The sequence below is a fragment of the Ambystoma mexicanum genome, chromosome 5q (assembly GCF_040938575.1).
Source record: "Ambystoma mexicanum isolate Mex_15411 chromosome 5q, UKY_AmexF1_1, whole genome shotgun sequence".
In the NCBI taxonomy this organism is placed as follows: Eukaryota; Metazoa; Chordata; class Amphibia; order Caudata; family Ambystomatidae; genus Ambystoma; species Ambystoma mexicanum.
This window is the reverse complement of record NC_090933.1, coordinates 389,155,056-389,180,231: the sequence shown is the minus strand read 5'-3', so window position 1 is coordinate 389,180,231 and position 25,176 is coordinate 389,155,056. Positions and strand designations below refer to the sequence as shown.

General features: G+C 47.4%; 1 protein-coding gene across 2 annotated transcripts in view; it reads right to left on the bottom strand.

Annotated features, from left to right (window-relative positions):
• THOC1 (THO complex subunit 1) overlaps positions 1 to 25,176 on the bottom strand; it is a 1,301,120-nt gene that overhangs the window by 1,043,185 nt on the left and 232,759 nt on the right. For both annotated transcript variants that reach the window (XM_069620878.1, XM_069620877.1), the window contains exon 6: positions 8,279 to 8,327. In XM_069620878.1, coding sequence (XP_069476979.1) covers positions 8,279 to 8,327 — 49 coding nt within the window. The remainder of the gene's footprint in view (positions 1 to 8,278; positions 8,328 to 25,176) is intronic.

The following is a 25,176-nucleotide window of genomic DNA, read 5'->3' as shown; positions in this document are numbered from 1 at the left end:
GGGGCTCACTGGTGTTGCCTGGCCAGTAGCAGCTTGCCAATCCACTCTTCACTTTAGTAATCCACACATTTCCTTTAAAGAAGCAACCATGATGAGTCCTGGTATGTTTATTTTTTCAACACTCTCCTCTGTTAATAGTTCTATCAAGATAATACTTTGAGCAATGTAGAAGTGAATTTCTGTTTTGTTCACTTTGCTCAACTGCCTGCATTTTGTAGGTTACAGTGTTATTAAAGCATTTTGAATCCTGAATATGTGTTTCACATTGCTTTAGAACACATGCATTGTGTAAAATGAAAATCGTCTTAAACTAGAGCTGTTGTCATGATGCCTAACCCCAGGCATCTGGACCAAGCCCATCAGCCCCGGGAGCAGGCGTCTAGACCTTTATTAAAACCTCAGCAGCCACGGCTAGGGGCTATCTGGGTTAAGTCCTGGCACCTTAGGCGCCAGGCTCATAGTAGAAATCAGTCCTGGCGCCTAAGGCACCAGGTTCATAGTCATTACTTACCTCAGGCAGACCATGCTGCAAATGACTCCAATCCAACGTGAAGTCTGGAAGGGACTATTTTACTACAGGGACTATTTTTTACTCGGGTGTGGTTCTAGGGACTTCTTAAGTGGGACTACTTTTGAGGCTATTTAAACCACGCCCGATCAGTAACACGCTTCGCGTTATTCTGCATCCAGCAGCGTAACGTTCACCGTGCGTGCAAGTCAGCATCCAGACCACTGCCACGCCCGTCCTGAATCCGGAGCTCCTAGAGAAGAAGGAAAGCAGAGGCAAGGTTAGAAAACAAACTTTATTCCAGTCTCTCACCTTATTCCGGAACGTCACGTCTCAGCATCTGGAAAGGGCATTCTTTCTACATGCGTCGCGTCGCCAGCTGCAGCACCGCGCCATACTCACCAGTCCTCATAGCACCTTTCGATCCGGCGCTGCCTCCATTATTTCTTCGCCGGGCTCCGGCATCTGGGGACAAAAGAAATAACCAGGTGAGCTGAAAGAGCAAACAAATACAATCTCTCTTACCACCATAGACTTACCTGATTTACCACCGGAGGCATTATTCTTTAACTCTCCACATCTTCAAACGCCGCATCTGAAAACGGAGAGAAAACATGTTAAATACATGCATCATTTACCGGACAGCATCAGGTAATACAGACTCTTACCTGAACGCCATCTACCGCCATGAGACCATCTTTTCTCGAACTCCACTGCAAGATAAGAAAGGAATGGGACAAGAGTGAACATCGGACATATTGAACTCTATACTTACTGATCTTCACCAGGAACCTCAGAGTCAACTCTCATCCGGAACTCCCCAACGCCTTCTAACCAGTGAAGCAACTGGTATCTACGCTCCCCTGCAATCCACGCAGGATGGAGAGCTCATCTTTCAAGAATATAAGGTGAGAGTACTGTAAGGGGTTTTCAGAGGTGTTTAGTGGGGAACGCAAGGAGTTGCCATACTAGAATCCACGGGTGGCTAAATTCCTCTCTCCACTTGCAGGAGAATCCTTCTACGGGTCAAGCAGACGAGATTAGGAGGGCCAGTCCAGTCTCATCTGTGCACTATGCATCAAGTTGGTGGAGACCGCAGCAGTCCGGGTCCGACCGACGCCCCTGTGGGAGCCAGGTGAGCGTAACAGCTGTATTTTTGCTTCACTGTCCTCTGATTTAATCTGATTTAACAAAGGCAGCGCAGCATACTTAGTTTTCTTTTCATCACAAAAGCACATCAATTGCAATCAATGGCTTGGGGTTCTTGGTGTCATGACGTTTTAGGAGAGCCTCCCAGCAAGTAGTTTGGCATTTGTGAGAAGGAAAAGCTTTTGGTGTTCTATATGAAGATGTGTTTTTTTTTTAGTCTTAAGATTGCATGTGTGCGTGTGCATGCATGAAAGGACACTGTACATAGTTCATCTACGAGAGCACCGAATAGCTGGGCATGTGGTCCAAGCTTTACTTTAACTCCCTAAACCACCCACACCAAGCGGGTTTAATGGATGCAAGCAGAAGCAGCGCTGTATATATTCTCAGTGGCACAGATTGTACTGGTACCTCTTGTTAGGCAAGATTGTATGTAGCATATGTAGTAACCCTGTGGGAGACTGCACCAGCCTTGTCCTCTTGGCAATAGGTAACCCAACCTTTGATACAAGTCTGTACTACACAGGTTGGTAGAGTGACTGAGCAGCCAGGCTTATCTCAGAGGGGGTCAATGTGAGCTGTAGGGTTGGAACATTGAGTTTCACAGTGACAAGTATTCAAATAAACACTTCCACTCAAGGTTTCTTGATTAAAATAATTATTAATTTAACAGTCAGTTGAATAAGCCTTCTTTAGAAGGGAGCAAATATGTAACACTTCTATATACTTCAAAATACACACTCAGTTTCAATAAATCAGTCGATACCCTTTTGGGATGGCACACAGACACTTCCTACACTCGCAGGTGACTTCAATAACTAGGACACTGTGGACATTGATATTTCACTGGTACATTTAGAGCAATACGGAGTTTGGTGTCAAAAAGGGAAAAAGGTTAGAGGAAGAAAACAATGGTTAACACGTTTCTCAAACATGGAAGCACTTTTGAACCGCCCAATGAATTGTAGAGTAACCCTTTCCCAGCGATGCAAGTAAAGAATGTATGACTTTTTGGAGAGACAGATCAAAACACAAAGTCAGAGAATAGAAAAGTCTATCAGGGAGCCAGGACGGCCAATGTCAATTGAGCAAAGTCTAGGGAAGCAGAAGTTCCTGAAGGTAGGTAAAAAGTCTTGCACAATGTTATAGTGTGTTTTTGTTGAAAAACAAATCACTGTTGGGCTACAAGCTGGCAGGCTTGTGAAAGGCAGAGCTGTAATCACCTCTACAAAAAGACAGTAAATGCAAGTCTCAACTGAGAGCAAACAAACTACACAGCAAGAGGTAAGTACCCCTTAGTTCACCGTATCTTCAGTCTGAAGGAATTTGTTCCAGCTGGCTTCTGTTCCTGCTGTAATATGGCAGATCCTGTTGTTCCCAGGCCGCAGTCGTGGGTAAAAGAGTGAGGATGTCTGGGGACTCGTGCACTACGGTTTGAAGATCAGCGGCAGCAATGGACAAACTTGAGATCAGCAGCACTTCGCAGTTTCAGCTTCTCGCAAAAAGCACCACCGCAGTGCTTCTGGGATCCAGCACTCTGTTGAGGTGGCTCAGGCTTAGTCAGCCCTGCTTCTAGGGAGTCTGGAGGATCTTCCTGGAGCTTGGGTTCGGCTTAAAAACGATGCACTCGATTCTGGTGGTCTTCTCCCTGGCAATCGGTTCCTACAGCATCATTGGAAGTACAGCCAACTCCAAAAGGATTTCCAGATGAGTTCGTTTTGGGGTCGATTTCTCCCCTTGGGTTGGTGGGACCAGTGGTCCTTTGCAGGGCTTCTCTAGTCGAGGTGAATTCAGAGCATCAGCACTGCAGCAGGGCTTTACCGGGCAAACCAACGGTCCAGGAGTTGCAGCAAGCGTCTCTTCCAAGTTCTTCTTTGGATTCCTTCGTCCAATGGTCGACTCTGCCTTCCAAGCAAAAGACCTCACCTTTTATGCAAATCGCAGCCATTCATTTGCAGCCTAGCTGTCACTCACGCAGCAGGCTGGCTGTCCTCCAGCGACAGCCAGCCAGCCAATCACCTTTGGGTGCATTCCTGTAACCAAGGAGACTAAGCACAGTGAGTTTCGGGTCCCTCACTCGCTTCCTGCCCTGCCAGACACGCAGGAGCCAGAGGCGGGCTTCACCAGTGAACCCCGCCAAAGACAAAACGAACAAAGGGACCAAACCTGGTTTGGCGCGCAGAGTAAATCGCAAGAAGGACCTTTACACCAAGAAATGGCAAAAAAGACAACATGGGCACCCATGGGTGTTATACTGCAGCTGCGAACGGAGTCCGTGGTAAAAATACACAATGGTAGGTAAAAGTAAACCACTGCCATCAGCCATTAATTTTAGAAAGAGTAACAAAATGTTACATGAGAAAGTAGACAAAGGGATACTAAGTAACCCCTCCAGCACTCTATTGTAAGATAGTGTGTGCTGGGTCTACAAAGTTACAAAAAGGGAAGTAAAGTCAATTTCATTTTACTGCTTTTGGAAACAGTTTATCCGAGAGGAGGTATTTAAACCTTTGGGAAATCTGAAAGACTTCCCTGTGCCACTGCACTGAAGATGTGGTGTGTCACAATGTAAAAAGATGATGCCTCTTGGAGTTTGACTCCAAAACCAAAAGAAACAGTGTTCAAATTAAAGAAAAATACGAGAGTGGGGAAAAATGTCTCACAATCTCCATGATAAAAATGAAAAGTCCTAAAGTCCAGTAGAAAGGAATTCGCACATTTCTGAGAATTCTCCCTAACACCTCTCAACAGTACTGCTATATTTTCAGGCAAAGTAGTCTAATCAGCAAAGCTGCAATACGAATGTCATGGCACATGGCAGGACGGATTGCATCATGGTGACATTTCTTAGCAGGACTCCTATGTTTTGGGACAGTACTTGACTTTAACAGAGCTGCTGTAATAACAAAGTGCTAACATGCTTGGTATTTTCTGAGCAAGAAGAGTGTCTCAGCTCTTCCCACCGGTATCGCTACAAAATACTGAATCCCATTGCTGCGAGGTAGAAAACCTAGCATGAAAGAAATGGCTTTACCCCAAAAAATAGATGGGGGTTGGGTAGAGGTATTTCATAAAGATGGGGATGTGAGGGAGGATCTGCGGGAGGTCTCACCTGCATTAAAAATACAAAAAATGTGTTTTACATGCAATATTTTCGAGTTGACAGTAATAAATTTGGTATTTTCACATAGATCCTTCCCACCATCCTCCTGAGCTGGTGTGATGCACACTGGCGGACAATGTGAGAATATGGCACTGCTGTCATACTTCCATCCCTCCTACTTGGTCTTGTACTTTTCACAAATTCTGCTTCTCCCATGTCCGATTACTGAGTCCCCACTGCCAAAAATCAAGCACATATCAAAGCCTCGTTATTAATCTCCCAACTCATCTAGGATAGTCCAAAAAGGCTGAGGGCTTTTCACAAGCCAGTTATGTCAGTCAAGCCTGACATGGAACTGCCAGTTCCCCAACCCTATGTGCCTTTCAGAGTCAACAGCCTATTGGGAAAGATAGGTAAGTGGGTCAATAACCCTGCTGCAGAGATTATTGTGTAACCTGTTCAAACCTTGTTTCTAGGTGAGTTAATGCATTTGCATCAGAAGTAGGTCTTTAAGATGCAGGTAACATTCAATTGTAAAAAAGCTGACTTAGCTTTCCACTCATCAAAAGGATTACTAAATGTTCAGTGATTCAGAACACACATTTCATCAGGGCTGCCGTACCTGTAATGCTTAGAACACACATCTCATTGTGGCCGCTATACCTGTAATGGCTCAGAACACACACCTCTCATCAGGGGTGCCATAGCTGTAATGGCTCATTAGTAGAACATGCATCTCAAGAACGTAGATATACTTGTAATTGCTAACAGTGCTGCTGAAACATCTGCATTCGAGCAACTGCATCTGATGAGACAAACCAACTCCAATTCCTAGCCTAATGGCCAAAAGGCGGCTTGCACACACCTAAAAAGGAGCACCCAATGGTAAAGATGCACTAGATTTATAAATAGAAAAAGGCATGTTGAGCTTTTTGAATATTTATTGGTGCTGTGTCAAAAGACAAAAAGGAGAGAAAGAGCAACTCTGAACCTAAGCAAAGTGGGAGTGGTAGGGGAGGTCGAGAGAACGTATTAGACAATCCAAAACAGGAATTTGAGCAACAGGAAGAGAGACCAATGAGCTACATAAGAGAGCAACAAAGAAAGTGAGAAGGGAAACAGGTAAATAATAGGACACGCGCACACAGTAGGAGTGAGGTATAGCAGCCGAGCAAAAGAGACAGACAGTAAAATAAGAAAACACAGAACAGCAGACTGGGAGAGCTAGAAATAAAAAAAAAATCCAGACTAGAGAAAGGCCGGCAAATAACATGAGGAGCAGTGCAAGAAAGACAATCAAAAGGAGTAGCAACCACAACAGAGAAAATGCAAAAAAACATATATAGCCAGGGTAATGACATGAGTCGAAGAGGAGTTATATCAACCGATACAGCACAATGTAGGAGGGGAAACAGGAATCATAGAAGGCCAACATGGGAGAGGCATAGTGACCGAGCAACAGACCTCAAAACGTGGCATAGCAACACTAAGGTTGAGAGGCAGACCATCAGAAAGTGAGAGAGGGGAAGGAGATGGAGCAAAAACATGGAGTGGCTGTCAAGTAGGTAGTGCAAGGCAGCAACAGTAGAAAAGTGATGCTGGTTGAGTAAGGGACTTCATTTATGATATAACTAGCTTCCATCTGTAGTAGTTCTTAACAGAGTTTTAGTGTCCAAGTAGAATTAAGATGAAGCGGTTTAGTATACATCGACAAGTTCTTTGCCACTAATGTTTTTGAACACAGCTTTAATTTTATGCAAAAATTGGATAGCTGTCAGACACCTTTTTACTCTCTTGCGAAGGAGAAAATCACTTTTACTCTCTTGAAATTGGATTTACTCTCCAATTCTACAAATTGGGAGTAAAATACTTTCATGCCAAAATGCTATCTGGTACACTGGCCACACCCTTATAGTTCTCCCATGCCTCAAATGTGAAGTTTTGGGGCTAAAAGCACCCAATCGCACGCTGCATTGCTTTCGGGTAAGCATTTTAAAATCCCATGGCTTCCCAGCGTTTTCTTTCTCACGGTTCCCATGCTCCTGGCACAGGCCTGCCTGCCTCCCTCCCTCCCTCCCTCTCACCCTCTGCCGGCCCTTACTCAGGCTGATTGGCACCCCCTCATCACGTGGCCGAAAGCGCTCATCTTCAGCGGCCCTCCCAGGGCAGCCTTGCCTGGGAAGCTGGCTAAGGTTCATGTGAAAGGGAAACTCCCTTCTGGGCAGCTCCCCCCTCAGTTTGCCCTTGTTCGTCCATGAATGCCTGACGGTACACCCTGCAGCTACATCCAGGTAAGGTGATATGAGCGGAGAATACAGCCATTACTGTGCTCTGGTAAAACCCTGCCACTCCTAGATTACTACCACATACTCAACATTATGCTGCCTTGCACTGTGCTCTGTTTTGCCATGTTCTTGCTATTAGATTAATTTTGCAGGTTAGCCTATGTACTGCCTTTAGAAGAAATGTGAAGGTCAGCCTGTGCATTGCACTTTGCGGGGGAAGAGTCCTCAACTACTCCAATTGAGTCTTATAGGTTAGCCATTGCTTTGTACTTGGAAGAAAGTTACAGGCTGGCCAGGTACACACTCAGATGAAAATACAAAGATGGCCAATGTATTGCACTTGGTGGGTTTTGGGGGTGGCCAATGGGTTGCATTGTATTGAGCTGGGAAGTTTATTGGGGGCAGCCGGTGTGTTCAAACTAGACGTTTTGAGAAGGTACCCAAGCTACTGAATCTAGATGTGTGTTGAGGGCAGCCAATGTACCGAGTATGGATGCTTTTGAGGGCTGCCATGGTATTAAATTTGGATGTTTCTTAGGGGTCGGCCAATGCATAGAACTTAGATGAACGTGATGCAAATGTCCACGATCCCACTAACAACACTCAAATATTCTGCTTACTCTCCCTAAAACACAGAACAATATACTACATAACTGTACGGCATCAAAACATATCACCACAAACCACAACCAACGACAAACTATACCGAACAGGAAACCAAGCCAACCAAGCACACACCCACACACGCACACCCACACCCACCTAGCACAACATGAGCAAAGAACACCACAAACCACACAGTGACAGTTTTTTTCCGAACTGACGCTACCAACCGCACATCAAAGCTCTTGTGCTTTTCCCTCTAAAGCCCACTAACGAAGTTCCTTCCTTCCTTCCTTCCTTCCTTCCTTCCTTCCTTCCTTCCTTCCAAGATCTGCCAGAACTCAGGGAGACAACATAAGTGGCAGCAGTGCAAGGTACAAGACCAAATAACATAACATTTAGTGTGTGAACTCTACAGGAACCAACAGTTCTACTAAAACATGAAAAACGGACCCATGTCCCCAATATCGAGCAACCAATAATATAACCGAGCTCTTGATTTACTGACAAAGAAACGAGTGTGGCTTCTGACGAGTTTGTCTTAACATTCTGGCAATGATTGAGTCAATCAGAAACAACGTACAAAGTTCTTTAAAGCTGCATTGAAAGTAGTTGGGGGAAGTCACTTACCATTACACATTCTGAGCAAGTAGTTTTTTCCCGCTGAATAGAATGTATTCTGAGAACGAGAAAAAAGAAAGCGGGGAATGATTAATGTTGGCACGGAATAGAATATCCCCTTTTACTCATCTGCCTACCCACTAATCAAAATTGATATTTTTGGATTCAAGATTTTAAATACGCCTACATCTATGGATTCATGCAAAGTTGAAGCCGGTACCAAAGTTTGTTTTGTCTGATGGAATTGGGGTTGTGAAGATGCTGTAGAGGAAAACTCCAGAGCACACGAGAAAGAGGTGGCAGGAAAGCAGACAAAACAAATGCTAACATGGTTCAAAGAAAATGTTTCCCATTTAACTTAGTCTCCACCCACTTGCACAACTGACGAGAGATTCCCTGGAGATTGGACCGTTGTGCCTTCTTAAAGCACCTCGGCTACAGAACTCCTGAGACAAAACAATCTCATCCTAGTCATGCGACACTAGCATTGAGCCAAAAACGTATACTCAACCTCAAGAAAAGGCCTTACATTAAACAACATTAGCAAGATTTTTCTCAGGCTTTATTTCTAGGACCAACTACAAACTATTGGTTTGAAGGGTGTTTTGACCTCCTCACTTTCCAAGTGATACAATTTCTGTATAGTCAAGGATGATGTGTTCTAGCTTAAATGGAACAGTAAACTCTTAATAAAGGAATGTCCACACACTAGATCTGTACAAGTATAGAGTTTTAAATAAAGTTGTGCATTGGAAAAAAAACTACAAAAGTATTGATTACGTACCTGAATCCCTTTTCAGAATATGCTAAGAACACAAAGTGGTCTCACTGAATTATGAAATGTTTACACAATTCCAGAAAGTCCAACTGGACTTTTACTGAGGCTGACCGGCCACAGAGAGAACAATTATCCTCAAGCCCCAATGTTCGTCTTTGGGCCCTTAGGAATCAATCGGCAATGTTAACCTATGGAGCTAAGCAGGAGATCTGCACATGGAGCACCACAAACGAGGACCTAAAGACGACCTACCAGAGGAAGTCCAGAAAATGTTTCACACAGCAATCCCCAAGATAGGATATTGCACAGGTGGGTAGTGATGCGACGAGCAGGGATGGATGCAGTTCAGTTCTGGAAAGGCAGAACAGCATATGGAGCCCTAAAGCTACAGTGGCGAGCAAGGAGACTTAACAGGCAATTCCATTGAGGTGCCTGTACAGTGGGGGTTCTTTGAGCAGTAGCAAGGATGTTCCTAGTTGCCAGCTGGGCGGGCAAGGTCAGCAAGCAAAAAGACTGACCCCATTGAAGGCAGGTTAGTGAGCGCTGGCAAGGTCTGAGGGACCCCCAGAAGGGATGCAGTTTCGGAAATGGGGACACAGACTTGAGAATGAAGATTCAACAAAAGTGACTGGTAAGGCTTTAATAAAGGTGCAGCAGCACATGCCACTGAAGATCTACACTCGGGGAGTCACTACCAGGGTCCCACTAACCATTCAAACTGTTGAAATAAAGGCCCAGCAGAGGCAACAGTCACACCACAAATCCAGAAGAATCTAGTGCTTGATTGCAGGGGATCAGGCCGCACAGATGAGCCCTATGAGTTGGTGTGGCAAGAAATTGAATAACAGGAAGAGCACTGAACACTATTCCTTCTGGTCATACGAGAGCTTCACCGTCGGATCAGTAGTCTCTCTCAATGCCATAGAAACACATTTCAGCAGTTGGCAATGTTCTTCCTGTAGAGGTTTGTATTTGTTTAATATTTGTATTTATTGATTTATGTAGTACTTTCGCCTAGCGGAACAACAAAATATAAAGAAGAAATTACAAGGGAATAAAATCACAACTGAGTAGAAAGTACATATGTTTTTAAAGTAGAATACAAATAGATAAACTGGGAGTGGATCTAATAGAGGTAAGGAGTTCCAGTTCTTATGGGCTGATAGCGTGAAGGAGCGACAAATGGGCTGCACGCCGGGGGGTTTGGGGACATTCAATAGAAAAAGAGCGAAAACAATAAGCAGGGAGATAAAAAAGAGATGAGAGATCGGGAGATACAAAACAATTCACACATTTGAAGACTACAGAGAGAAAGTGAAAGGAGACGAGATTAAAAGGGGAGGCAGAAAATAGATTAAAGAGAAGAAGAAATGGAGGTAAGGCATATACTGAAGAATGCAATAGTAGGGTTGTAAATAGAATGTAGAGGAGCAAGATGATAGGGTGGAAGGCCTAAGAGAAGAGCAGAGCAATAGTCAAGTCATGAAAGAAGAAGAGTTGAGATAAGAAGTTTAGCGGCTTGGAAAGAAAGAAAATGATGGGCTTTACTAATGTTAAAGAGTTGTAGACAGGCTCGAGCAGTGCTAGCTATATGTGTGGAAAAGGAGGCAAAGATTAAACCAATATTACGAGCGGATCGAGAGAGGGATGAGTGAAGGGAGAAAAGAGATGGCCCAAGGAGCAAGAGGAGAAAAACAGAATTTCACTTTTGGACGGGTTGAGTTGGATAAAAGGCAGAATGCATCCAAGGCTGGATGGATAACAGGCAGGGAGTAATAGCAGCAAGAATAGAAACAGAAAAGATGTGAGAGCCATCAGCATAGAAATGACAGGAAAGTCCAAAAGAGTTGTTCATTGCAGCAAGAGGAGAAGTGTAAAGAGAGGAAAGTGGAGGACCAAGGACAGACCCTTCTGGGACACTATACTGTGCGGGACAGGTAGTTGATGTTTTTCCAGCCCAAGAGATAGAAAAAGAGTTATTAGAAATAAAGGAATTAGACCACTGTGGAACAGTTGCAAATATCCCTGGCTATGAGAGAGAGGAGAGAAGTAGAAGGTGGTAAACGGTGTCAAAGGCAGCAGGGAGATCATGCAAGACCAGAATAGATTATTGTATGACAGAGAGAACGGAATTGGTCACACTAAGAAGAGCATTTTCTGTTGAATGGAGAGAACGAATGCCATATTGATAAGGAGAAATTAGGGACTTGTGAGCCAGATTACCTATTTGATGATCTTAGGACGATACGGAAGGCGAGAAATCAGACAATAGTTAGCAAGAGTAGAAGGATCGGGGGTGTGCTTGCAGCCATGCAGTCAGGACGTTTTTCTGGTAGCTCCCGTGTGATCTGTCAAAATCCATGCTCAACGGGACTTAATAGCATGGTTTGAACATCCACAGCACTTCACGTGAATACGCCGGCGAGGAAGAGAGCAACCTCTGCAGTAACGAGATAGTGTACAAGCTACAGTGGTAAGAAGCGGCGAGACGCGAACATAAGGCCAAGATGGTGGCCAGTGCGGGCTTGAGCGTCAGAGCACCATGAACCTGATCCAGCACACAGAAGTGGCAGCGAGTCAGCGCCCCACTAGCAGCGTCTCATACCAGAACTAATACAGTACCTGCACAAGCTGCAGAACAGCTGTTGTGAAACCTCCTCCGGAACCAGCTGGAATACGCAGCGGAGGTGCGAGGGAAGGAGTACAGCCAAGGAATGGGGCTGCGATCTGGTCTGCAAGGTGAGGAAGTAGCTATCGCAGTATAAGAAATCCCCACCCATTTAAGTATACATACCACAGCATACTGCGTACAGCCGTGTAAGCACCGGTGTGCAGGAAGCCCTCCCTCAGTTACTGTGTAACGCGTGATATGACTGCTAACCGACAATAAGCCCCACACGCAACCACAGATGGGATTCAGGGCAGATCACACAATGCAGTGAGGCTGGATGTGGGTTACACTGTGTAGCCTAACACCGCACTCTAGTTTATCGACGGTGCCGGAAATAATACAACGTGGAATCAATCCCTCCTTCAGTTGATAACAACTGTATACGGCTCAGGAAGGGAAGCACACTCGTAATACATTACCGTTGCCTGGAAAGAAGTGCAGATACACAGTTGGAATATAATTACAGCAACACTCAAGGAAAGCACACACCCACGAGCATATCCAGATTGGCTACACAAGGGACTATAAACCAATTGTATGAGAGCCTGACAAGAAGTGGAGGAAACAGTGAAGATTAGCACACAGCATCTAATTGTGATTAAGAGCCTCGCACATGCCGGCCAAAGCACCCAAAGGCAAATCCAAGCAGCCAACGCTCGAAGCCTTTGCCAAGAGCAGCGGTGGGGCAGAGATAGCCCCAACAGCCTCCTTAACACACCCAAGCATGATGGCACAACCCGGAGGCGACCAACAGATCTTGGCTGCTATCACATACCTTAAGACCTCCCTGGAAAACAAAATGTGTGCCATTAGTTTAGATGTCAATCTCTTAAGGCAAGACCTCTTAAGGTACACTGACCGAGAAGACAAGTATGCTTGAGAAGCAAGTGATAGCTAACACGGCAGACTTGAAAAACTCAATGGGAGACAACTCAATAATGCAACAGCGAATTGAAAACTTGGAGGTGAGAGTGGAGGAAGCTGAGGTAAGGGCTAGAAGAAGAAACAACCAAATTATTGGCCTCCCCGAAGGCGAAGTAGTGGCGAACCCTACGAACTATATCGAAAGCATATTGTTACAAGAGATAGGCCCTGGGAACCTCACTCAAGGTTTTACGGTAGAACGGGCTCCTGGATCTCTAGCTAGGAAACCACCACCAGGAGCGCCCCCGAGGCCTATAATAGCAAGGATTTTGAACTATAAAGATAGGGAGAAGATCCAGGAGTACTTTAAAATGGGAGACACGATACAATGGGCATCAGCGGAAATCACGGCGTACCCAGATTATACCCTCCAAGTACAAACATAGCAATTAACCTTTGCTTCAGTTAAAAGGAGGCTGCGCAAATCTAACCACAAGTACACGCTACTGTATCCCGCCAGACTAAAGGTCATACGTAATGAAAGAGCGGTTTTCCTCGAGACACCGGAAGAAGCGCACAAATGGATGGATGGATGGATGAAGAACATCTCCGTTGTATGCCGAGAAACAGCTAGATGATGTTGTAGGAATGTAAAGGTCCAGCTATACGATGTACCCAGTTGCAATAAGTGGTCTGAATACGTATAAGATTAACCATGCTCAATTATCGTAGCTGCCATCAGAGTGACTCTGAAAAGCACGGGACCCTATGCAATGTAGACCCCAGGAGCCAGGAGTGCCACATTACAGGCACATCCTCTGTTCACGAACACCTGTTTTGTGTTTGCGGGGTACTAGCTGTTACATACCCACCTGCTGCATTTTGGCACAGGCGGACAAGTTAGCTGGTGCAAGAGTGAGAAGCAGGAATGCCTGAGCATGGGGTCCATAGCTGGGCAATTGTGGGGGAAGGAGGGTGTGGGGTTGAGTGGTGGGGAGAATGTTTGGGACCAGCCAATGTAGCCACAAGGAACAATGATGACTGGAGGGTCAGATAAAGTGCAACTGAAGTAAATCTAGCCAATGTACCAGGAACTTAAAATAATCACCTGGAATGTCAGGGGATTAAATGATTATATCAAAAGGAACATCATAATGTCTTATTTACGCCGGCAGCAGGTGGACATTGCTCTCCTACAAGAGGTGCATTTAACACCCAAAAAACACGAAAGTCCTGGATAACAAATTGAAAGGCATTAGAGTAAGATCACCCTATTCAAGGTATGCTAGGGGGGTGCTGGTGTGAGTTGCCCCATCAGCGCCCTTCCGTGTCCTCAAAACAGTGACAGACGACGAAGGTAGGATGACCTCTGTCCATGGTTTTATAAAAAGAGGGAGTTATGCATTGTTAACACCTATGCCCCCCAACTATGACGCAGCAAGCTTCTCCCGTTCACTGTACCCCAGGCTGGGGCCAAATAGATACTGCACTCTGATCTGGGGAGGGGATTTTAATTGCACCTGAGAACCGAGACTGGACAGGTCGGACAATATATATATATACACACCATGCCCCCACAGCCAAGGCACTGAACACACTGTTAGCAAATTTTAAGCTGGTAGGTATATGGCGCAGACTTCATCCACAGGAACAGGGTTATTCCCACTACGCAGCCCCCCAGAATTTACACACCAGATTAGATTATCTATTCATGGGTGTGGAAACATTGAGCAACATTACATCAGCAGACTATAAAGCGAGAGTGTTATCAGATCACGCGCCTCTGCTAGTAATGTGGTGTAAAGCCACCCCCCCCCACCCCCGAGAGCTAGGATCCCAACGTGGAGACTAAGAGGATAAGCCCTAAACGATGTGTTCAGGGAACATATTAGAGAGGGTATCGTAGATTATTCTAAATACAACATGGAAGAGTGAAGGCAGCAGGAACTCTATGGGAGGCCTTTAAGTTAGTAATCAGGGGGCTAGCAATATCTAAAGCAGGAGCGTTGCAAAGCACACAACACAAGATTTAATAGAAGCAGAAAAGGAATTAGAAGACATTGAGCAGCGTGTAGGAGACAAAAAAAGATTGCACCTCAGTAGTTCGCTAAACCACGAGTGTTTGTGTCATTGGCAGAGACTGGGGAAGATAAACTACTCAAAATATATTGAGAAAACGCGGAGGATGACAAACCGAGCAGGATGCTTGTTTGGCTGTACAAAAGTGATACACAACGGGGCATGATGCAATACATTGTCGGCATTGATGGCACTGAGCACACAACACAATCAGGAATAAACTATAGCTTCCTAGAATATTATAAAACCCTATATGAAGATACCTCTGAGATACAGGCGTCAGAGATGGAAGACGCCTTAACTCAGCTAGCACTCCCGATGCTAGACACAGCTACTGGCGTGCAATTGGAAGCACCCATAACCTTAGAGGAGCTAATGGCCACTATCAAAGAACTGCCCACGGGCAAAACTCGAGGCAAAGATGGATTGCCCGTCAAATATTATAAGGAATATGCTGGGGAGGTCACACCCTCGCTACTAGCGATGCTGCATGAAGCATTTGAAGTAGGGACCCTCCCAACATCATTGAGGGAAATCAATTGTAATACCCCTCCTCAAGCCGAATAAACCAGACAAGGATCTGGGCTCATACAGACCTCTCTCACTACTTAACAAGGATGGGAAAATACTTACGGGCCTCTTTGCGAATAGATTAATATCCAAGATAGCTTCAATAATACACCCAGATCAAACCGGATATGACCCGGGGAGATGTATGACTGGGAACCTGCGCAGGCTACACCACATAATAGATTGTACCAAAGATAGTGCAGGCCAATACGCAGTTGCTTCGTTAGATGCAATTAAAAGCATTTAATTCCGTCAGATGGCCATGGTTATTGGCCACACTGAAGAGGTTTGGGATAGAGCCAAATTATATCAAGTGGGTCCAGCTGCAGTACAGCAAACCGGTGGCCAGGGTAAAGATAGGCAGCCAGATCTCTGAACAATGGGCTTTACAGAAAAGCACAGGACAAGCGTGCCCATGGTCCCCCATGCTTTTTATTCTAGCACTTGAGCTCTTAGTAGTTTATCTCTGAAAAGACTATAAAGAAGCTGGTATAAAAATACACGGGCATTGGCACCTAGTGTCTTTATACGCTGATGACATGTTGTATTTACAACAACCAGAGACCAATTTAGAATATATCCTAGAGGTACTGGACAGATTTGCCGTTCTCTAGGGTATAACTAAGCACACAGAAATCGTGCCTGTTCCCATTACAGGTTACTGCCGCAAAAAGGTGGGTTTGCTGCCAGTACTTCCGCTGAAATGGGAAGTGGATACATTTAAGTATTTAGGTGTGGACATATAACACGATCCCAAGGCTGAACATATACTCCACACACAGACGGGCTGGGCTGCGCTCCTGCAAAAATGGTGGCCCTTCCCAGACTCCATCGTTTCGCCAACATCCCATACAATATACCCAAGAGTTTCTTCAAACAGCTAGACACTGTGTGTAGGGGGTTTCTGTGGCATCATAAAAGATGTAGGCTGTCCCTATCTAATCTGCCATGTACGCACGAGCAAGGGAGAATATGTGTGCCTAACTTTGAAATAAATTATGTGGCAAGCTAAATGCAATTAGTGGCGGAATGGCTGGCAGACGAACCGACCCAGGACACCCCTTTAGTACAACCAGCATGCAGCCCATTTTTCCTGATGGAGGTAGTATGGCTACAGTACCCGCATCTGCATAAACCCCCTCTCCTATTATCAGTAGGAAAAAGATTGTGGCACAGGGCCCACAAACTTATACGTATCCCAACGCCTTATTCTCCCCAAACCCTGCTGGTGGCTTTAAAAGAGGACGACCAAGAGCTGAGAAAGAGGGTTCAGAAATATTGGTGTTAGGCAAGATTGTATGCAGTACCCTTTGGGTGCACAACAACAAACCCGACCTCCTGGCAATAGGAACCAAACCTTTGGTATAAGCTTGTACTACATAGGTTGCTAGCGTGTTGAGCAGCCAGGCTTATCACAAGAGGGGTCAATGTGAGCTGTAGGGGAGTTCAACAGAGATTCACAGTAACAAGTATTCAAATAAACACTTGCACACATGGTTTCTTGAACAATTTATTTATTTATCATTCAGTTAGAATAAGCCTTCTTCAGAAGGGGGCAATATAAAAGCAACACACAAATACACTCCAAAACTACACACTCTTAGTTTCTAAATCAGTAAAGACCCTTTTGGCATGGCCCACAGTCACAACCTACGCCCTTCGGTGACTTCTATAGCTAAGGTGCTGGGGACATTAATATCTTACTGTTACATTTAGAACATTCTAAAGAATTGGTCAAAGGAAAAGGTTATTAGAACAAGCAAGAGATCACAAATCTTCTTAAGCAGGTAAATACTTTTGGATTCCCTAAGCAGAGTCATTCAGTGTAATAGACTAAGACAAGGTCAATGGGCAAAAGTCTTAATACGGGCTGAAGCACTTCTGGTAGTTAAGTAAGAAAGGTCTTTGCACAATGATTTAGAAGTCTTTGAAGAAAAGAAGAATCAATGTAGGGCCACAAGCTGTTTAGGCTTGTGAGTAAAGAAGCTGCAAGCAACTCTACAACAAGAGGTAAGTTCTCTCAGAATTTACAGTACCTTTGAATTGAAGAAAAAGTGCAGCAGATGACTTCTGTTCCTGTGCAGCTCTGCAGATCTCTCTGTTCCTGGGCCTTAGTTGTGGGGACAAGAGGGAGGACTTCTGGGGACTCCTGCACTGCAATAGGACGGTCACTGCTCGCAACCGGCAATCTTCAAACAAGTGGCACTTCGTTGTTTCAGCTCCTCGCAACTACTGCAAATCGCAGCAATGCGGTTTCTGGCTGTCAATGCGACTTTCCTTGCTTTTGGGCTCCCGCGCTCGGTTGAGGGGGCTCATGCTCGATCAGTCCTGCTTCCTGGGAGTCTGAAGGATCTTCCTGGAGATCTTAGCCAACTTAAAAGCAACGCACACAATCTGGTGTTCCTCCCCCTAGCGTTTCGGATTCCAGTAGCAACTCTGTGGAAATGCAACCAGCTCTGAGAGAATGTCCAGGTGGCTTACTTTGGAGTTGACTGGTCCCACCTACTCAAGGGGATAAGTCGTCCTTGCAGGGGCTTCTCTGTCGATACAAATTTGGAGTTTCAGCACAGCAGCATGGCTTCACCTGGCAAACCAACAGTCCAGGAGTTGCGTCCTCTTCAAGATCTTCTTCGGTTCCTTCATCCAGTGGTCGACTCTGCCTTCCAAGCCAAACGCCTCGCCTTTTATTCAGTTCTATGCCATTCATTCCAGACCAGCTGTCAGTCACCCAGCAGGGTGGCTGTCCTTGCCGGACAGTCAGCCGGCCAATCACTACAGAGTACATTTGGGGCTCCCTAGGAGACTAAGCACAGGGAGTTTCGGGCATCTCCCTCACTTCCTGCCCCCACCAGACACCCTGGAGCCTTATGCGGGCTTTACTTGTGAAACCTGCCAAACGCAAAGCAAACAAAGGGACCAAACCTGGTTTGGCGCGCAGAGTAAATCTCAAGAAGGACCTTTCCACAAAGAAATGGCACCCTTGGGTGCTTTACTGCAGCTGCGAACGCAGCCCGCGGTAAATGCACACCACGGTAGTTAAAAGTACACCACTGCCACCAGCCATTCGAGGAAAGGGTAACATAAAAATGTTACATGAGAAGCTAGACAAAGGGAATATTGAGTAACCCCTGCAGCACCCAATTGTAAGTTAGTGTGTGCTGGGTCTAGAAAGTTACAAATGTAAGTAAAGTCAATTTCACTTTACTGCTCTGAGAAACAGTAGTTTATCCCAGAGAAGACCTCCCTGTGCCACTGCACTGAAGGTGCTGTGTGACACAATGTAAAAGATTATGCCTATGGAGTTTGTCAGGCTCCATAACCAAAAGAATTCGCAGAGTTCAAAAATCACATTAAAAGGATTCCAAGATGGCCGCGATGCTGTGAACACCGCGGCCACCAAGCTCCAGACCCCGGGGCCCAAAAGACTTGCCCGCCCAGAGTAGTAGCCCTCCCCAGGCGATTTCGGCGGGTGCCGAGCCCCTCTACCTGTGAGCAGAGACTGTCCCCGGCAAGGCAAGGATTTGAAGTGGCGGACCGGGATAGCATTGTGCTGCCCCTCCGGACAGCGCGGCGCCCGCATGGCGCCGGACGACCGTCATCCATCCGGCAGCGAAGGTGGGGGAGACGGGGTCTGCGCCTCATCGGGCGCCGGAGGACCGTGGGAGCCTTGCGGCACGGCCCCGGGCGAACCACCTGAGAATCCCGCCCCCGTTGCAGCGAAGCGCCTCCTTGAAGGGAGAGGCTAGGGGGAGCTGAGACAAGACCTGCAGCAGGCCGCGGTGCCGGAGCCCGCCGTTGGAGAGTGCGGCCTGCCCGGCCGAGAGGTGGACTTTCCCATACCGGAGGAGGGGCACTGAGGGAGGCCTCCTCGGTGCGGTGCACCATTCTATCTGAGGAGCGGCCACTAGAGGCGGCGTTGTGCGCATAGTGCGGGGCCGGAGCACGAAGACCTCCCTGGAAGAAGAGGACATTACAGCCCAGCGCGCTCTTCGGAGGTACGGGCTTGACTGGGGAGAAAGCGGTGGCACCCCTTCCTGCGCCCACCCCCTCCATCATCTGCGTCTCATTTCCCTGCCTTCCCTGGGGTAGTGGGAGTGTGTGTTCCTCTGGTTACCGTTCCTTTGCCTGCACCGGGTCTGGCCTGCTCTTGGACTTTTTTTTGTTTTGATGTGCGTGGACCCCCGCAACAGCTAAGTGGCGCAACCCCCAGGGGCTCTGCTGGTGGCATTTGTGGCCCCCACCCAGAGGATTCGGAGGCGATCTCCTACCACATCAGTGCCCAGGATTTTCCCCCTGCTCGGTGGGCAGTGAGGCCCCGCCACTGGTGTGAGCCCTGGGCCGAGTTGGGGAGCTGCAGTGTTGCCTAAAGATCTATTCCGGTCACCAGCAGCGGCTACGAGGGTTCCCCATTTTGGGCAATCACCCAGCTCTATACAAGGAAATTGGAAGCTCAACAACTGTCACCATATCAGGCAGCATGTCTAAGAACAAGATCAAGGACACCCAATCCCTCCAAAGGCCCCTAAGGAGGCTGCAGGAGAATGCACTGACAAAGATATGGGCCAGTGACTCTGAGGGGACCCAAGGAGCACCCCCCCCCCCCAACGACAGGCCGGCGGGGGAATCACTGGCGGACCTGGAAACCCAGGAGCAACCCGTTACGCAGTCAGCGCTGAAGCTTCTGTTGGCCGATATTGTAGAAAAGATCACCGCTGCGGGCCAAAAACAAATCGACACCCTCAGGGAGGACCTGGCAGAGGGCATTCAGGAGATCAAGAGAGATATCAGTAAAATAGAGGAAAGGGTGGATACGAATGAGAGGGCGATCCAGGATTTAGCCGAGGACGCACGGAAACGGACTCACTCTTGAACAATCTGGCGACGGCCACGCACAACCTGGAACTCCAGGTGGAAGACTTGGAAAACTGGTCCAGGCGCTCGAATATCTGCATTAAGGCCCTCCCGGAGGACACCCAGGATCAAGAGCTCCCTCAAGTGATGAAGGGCATTTTTGTGGATCTCCTGGAGGCGCCGGGGACGATGGACGTGGCCTTCGATAGGATTCATAGAGTGGGCCCAAAACGAGTGGAGCCAGGTGGTAGACCTAGAGATGTCCTGGTGGCTTTGCATAGTTACTCGACGAAGGAGAGAATCCTCTCAGCGGCACGCAAGGCAGGTAGATTTACGTATAACGGCACAGAGATTGCACTTTACCAGGATTTAGCGCAAGCAACACCAAACAAACGCCGCAGGATGGGCCCGGTCCTTGCACACTTACGAGCCCAGGGTACTTGTTATAGATGGCTTCATCCCTTCAGCCTGGCCTTCGTGTGGCAGGGAAAGGCGCAGAAGATAACCACCTGTGAACAGGGTCTCGCACTGTTGGGGCTTGATGAGGATGCCCCACACCACCTGCTACGTCCCTGACCCAGCGAACTGGACGTAGAGAATGGGAATGGTCTACAGCCCTCTCCAAGAAGTCTAGGAAGAATAGAAAAGAGACAAGCCAGTCTTGAAAAGAGTCATCACAAGGGACGGGGCAGGAGTTAAGAATGACCCGGATGCTTATGAGGGGAGATCACCAACATAGAACTCAGAAAGGAGAAGCAATTCAAGTATGCCTGGGGAGGGCATAAGGAGCAGCGAGAGACTGAGGCGAGATCAGGGTTTTCAGCAATACTTAAAGGGCCTTGGGGGGGGGGGGAGAGGGGCGTTTACTTCATGGAATGGGACGGGGATGTCCCACATTGGAACACTGGGAAGGCAAGCGATGAGACGACTCTCGAGGTTCTTGGGAGGGGAGACCGAGGGATCCAGATTCGAAAGAAAGGGTTCAGCAGCATGCATCAAAGGAGGCAGCCTGAGGCTGGAGGAAGGGTCAATAGGAGGGGGCCCCCGTGACCCATACTGTAGGGCATTGAACCACCATGACTAACCAACGAGCAATGAGAATCCTTTCCCTCAATGTTAATGGCCTCAACTCGCCTATTAAGCGTAAGAAAGTACAGCGCTTCATCAGGCGCGAACGGCCGGACATTGTCACTCTTCAAGAAACTCATATCCGAACGGCTGACCGCAGGAGGGTTAAGCTGTGGGGCTATTCAAGGGCAATGCAAGCTACCCAATCTGAAAAGAAAGCAGGGGTCCTACTAGCACTTAGGGATGGGCTGGAGCTGCATATTACTGGGAAGGTTGTAGACGACGAGGGAAGGTTCCTGGCAGTATCCCTGGAGGGCAATGATCTCTCTCTCTCACTGTGGCGACGATATATGCCCCAACTACGACCCAAGACCTCTTTGTTCAGAGAGTGCATTGGGAAAACTTGAGAAGTTCGCCAAATTCCCCATTGTCTTACGGGCGACTTTAATATCGCGTGGGATCCGGCTAAGGATAGATCGGCAGGATGGGGAGTTCCACAAGGAAGACCGACACAAGACCTGAAGGAGAAAATTAGTAACCTGGGCCTAGTGGATGCGTGGCGGGAGATCCGGGCAGAGGCCGGGGGGCAAACTTTTTACTCACATGCGCACCGGTCCCATTCTAGAATAGACTATATTTGGTTGTCTGCTACTCTTTTGGGAAGGGCGCTAGATATCACTATGGACCCCACTGCCCTCTCCGACCATGCCCCATTAACCATAACCCTGAAAGCGAAGAGCAGACTCCCGGGACTCTGGAAATGGCGCTATCCCTCCGCCCTCTTCAAAGATCAAGTTCTGGTATGAGAGATTGAAGAGGAAATTGCACGTTTCTTTGCGGAGAACCAGGTAGAGGATACAACACCCCAGATTAGGTGGGACACCTTTAAGGCGACCCTGAGAGGAGCGATCATAGTGATTAAGGCGAGAAGGGATAGAGAATTAAGAGTAGAGGAGGCACACCTGGAGGAAGCACTCAGGGAGGTAACCGCAAAAATGGGAATAAATCAGATCCCGGCTACTAAAAGGGAGTACAGGGCGATCTGGGCTCAGCTGGACCTGATCCAGACTAGAGCCGCTGAACGTAGCCTATTATGTCTTAGGCAGAAATATTATATTAAAGGCAATAAGGCAGACCAGCTACTCACGAGAATGCTTAGAAAGGACCAGAGGGAGAAGACAATATTGAAAATTAAGATGGAAGGAGGGTGCACCAGCACTAAAAATGACAACATCTTAAGGGAATTTGCCCGATTCTACTCCACACTCTATGCTTCAGACACCCCGGAGCAGTCCTCCCAACATAGACAGGGTTACATTGCCACGTATAATCCAAGAAGAGATGATAACGCTCGAGAGGGATATTACAGAGGATGAAGTCAGGGAGGCGATTAGCGCTCTACTTAATTGTAAGTCCCCGGGCCCGGACGGCTATGTGGCCGAATTTTACAAGCTGCAAAGGGAAACCCTCATCCCCACTCTGACCCAGCTCTTTAATCAAATAGGGCGGGATAGCGCTATCACGGGAACAATGGAGGAGGCGAAAGTAGTCCTTATCCATAAAAAGGGCAAGGACCCAACCGAATGCACCTCCTATCGCCCCATAGCTTTAATCAATGTTGACTCTAAAATACATGCTAAGGTTCTAGCAAATAGATTAGATCATTTGCTCCCGAACTTAGTTCGCCCGGATCAGTCGGGATTTGTTATGGGTAGGCAAACTACAGACAACGTCAGAAGGCTGGCCCATCTAATAGAGAAGGTCCACAAGAGGGGAGTCCCCGCACTCCAGATGGCAATTGACGCGGAGAAGACATTTGATCGGGTGGAGTGGGGATTCCTCTTCGCAACCATGGCCAGGATGGGCTTTGGCCCCAAATTCATGGATAGGATTCGAGCTAATTACAGACACACCACCATTAGACAGACAATTGTCTGCACCGGTGTCAGTCGAGAGGGGCACCAAGCAGGGATGCCCTCTGTCCCCAATATTGTATGCCCTTCATTTGGAACCTTTCCTAGAAGCGGTGTGCTCCAACCCACTCATAACCGGTATTCCCTTTGCAGGGGAAGAGCACAAAATTGCAGTCTTCGCTGATATGATACTATCATTGACCCACCCGAACACTGCGATTCCTGCAGTGGAAGCTGAATTAGCTCACTTTGGTAGCATAGCAGGCCTGAAAATAAACGCCTCTAAAACAGAAATCCTCAACCTCACAATTCCGATCCCAGAAGCCCACTCCCTAAAACGTACCTCTCCCTATTGATGGGTGAAGCATTTTCTCATCTATCTGGGAGTGAAATTGATGACAAAGGTGGAACATCTGTATCAGGCGAACTACCCACCCCTCCTGAAGAAATTAAAGAGCAAGATGATTGACTGGGGTCCCTTAGCGATTTCTTGGCTAGGTCGTATTAACACCTTAAAAATGATTGTACTCCCAAAGCTCTTGTATCACTTTGCTGCCTTGCCGGCGCACGTCCCTCCAGCCTTCTTCAGGGCACTGAACAAAATTGTCAGCAGGTTTGTGTGGGCCAATAAGCCCCCAAGGTTAGCGGCTATGGTGATGAGAGCTCCCACTGACCGCGGGGGTATGGGATCACCCGACTTCAACGGGTATTATAGGGCAGCCCAACTGAAGATTCTTCGGGATTGGCAAAACGATGACCAGGGGAAGATATGGAGGCCCATGGACAGAGCGGTCTTGGGGGAGGACCTTGAAGGGGTCTTGTGGAAGCCGAAGCAGGACAGGCCATCTCGATTGTATAGTAGTGCAATTCTAACCCTGGTAGCCACTACCTGGGATGAAGCAGTGCAACAAGCCCATCTAACATCGCCCTTTACCCCATTATTTAATAACCCACAGTTCGCTCCTGGCCTTAATAGATCTGCTTTTCAACATTGGCATCAAGGGGGGTGCAGGATGGTACGGGACATGTTTGATAGGGGGCAGGTAAAGCAGTTTGAACAGTGCAAGATGGATTTTGCGCTAGATGAAAAGGAAAGGTACAGAAACTGTCAGCTTCGACATTGGCTTGCTCATCCCACCATAAAGCAAGCAGCAACTCGACAACAAACACCCTTTGAAAGATTTCTCTGCGGGACTCAGGGGACAAGCACCTGATCACCGCCATTTATAGGCGCATGAAAGTAGAGGAGGACCCCCCAGGGCTAGTCTACGTGAAGAATTGGGAACTAGCTACTGGGTCCGCCATTGAAGCGGACGATTGGAGTTGGTTATGGAAGCAAATACCAAAGCTCGCACAATCACTCCAAATAAGGGAAATGTGGATGAGGCTGCTCATCCAATGGCATATGACCCTCCTCCAAACTCCACAAAATGTACCCTGGGGTATCCCCTCTTTGCTGGAGAGAATGTGGTGCAGCGGGAACTTGGGAGCACATATAGTGGGAGTGCCCAAAACTCGAGAATTACTGGTCGGGAATATGGGATGCACTCAAACAAGTCTTGGGGTTTCATTACGGAGGGAACAAAGGGCTGGCAATGCTGGGCCTGGGGGGGTCCCTAGCAGCGATTAAATCCAGGGCGGGCCGCAAGCTTTACGCAATAATGATGATTGCGGCTACTATGGTTCTAGCTCGCAGATGGAAAGCCAAAGACCCACCGCAGGACCATGAATGGGTGGCAAAGATGTGGTCATTGCTGGCGCTGGAGTGGCTCACTTACTCGCTGCAGGGAGATCACCAAAGCTTCAGGTCGGACTGGGGCGCGCTACTTACATACCTGGTGGAAGGTACAAGGCAGCGGTGGTGCCCACGGAGCATGCGACTTTTGGGTATAATAAACGCCTCTGACGAAGAAGACATGTGAAGGGGCGTGCTATGGCAACTCAGCCAAACTAATTAGGGCTTGGTAGGGGAGAGGGGGGCAGGTTGGACAAACTTTGGGGAAGTGCTGCTGCGCTGGACAAATTGTGATTCCTGGGTCGGGGAGGGAATTGGTGGGAGTTGGGGGGTTCCTTGCAAGTGTTGTTCTGTTTACTTTATGGAAATGCCAATAAA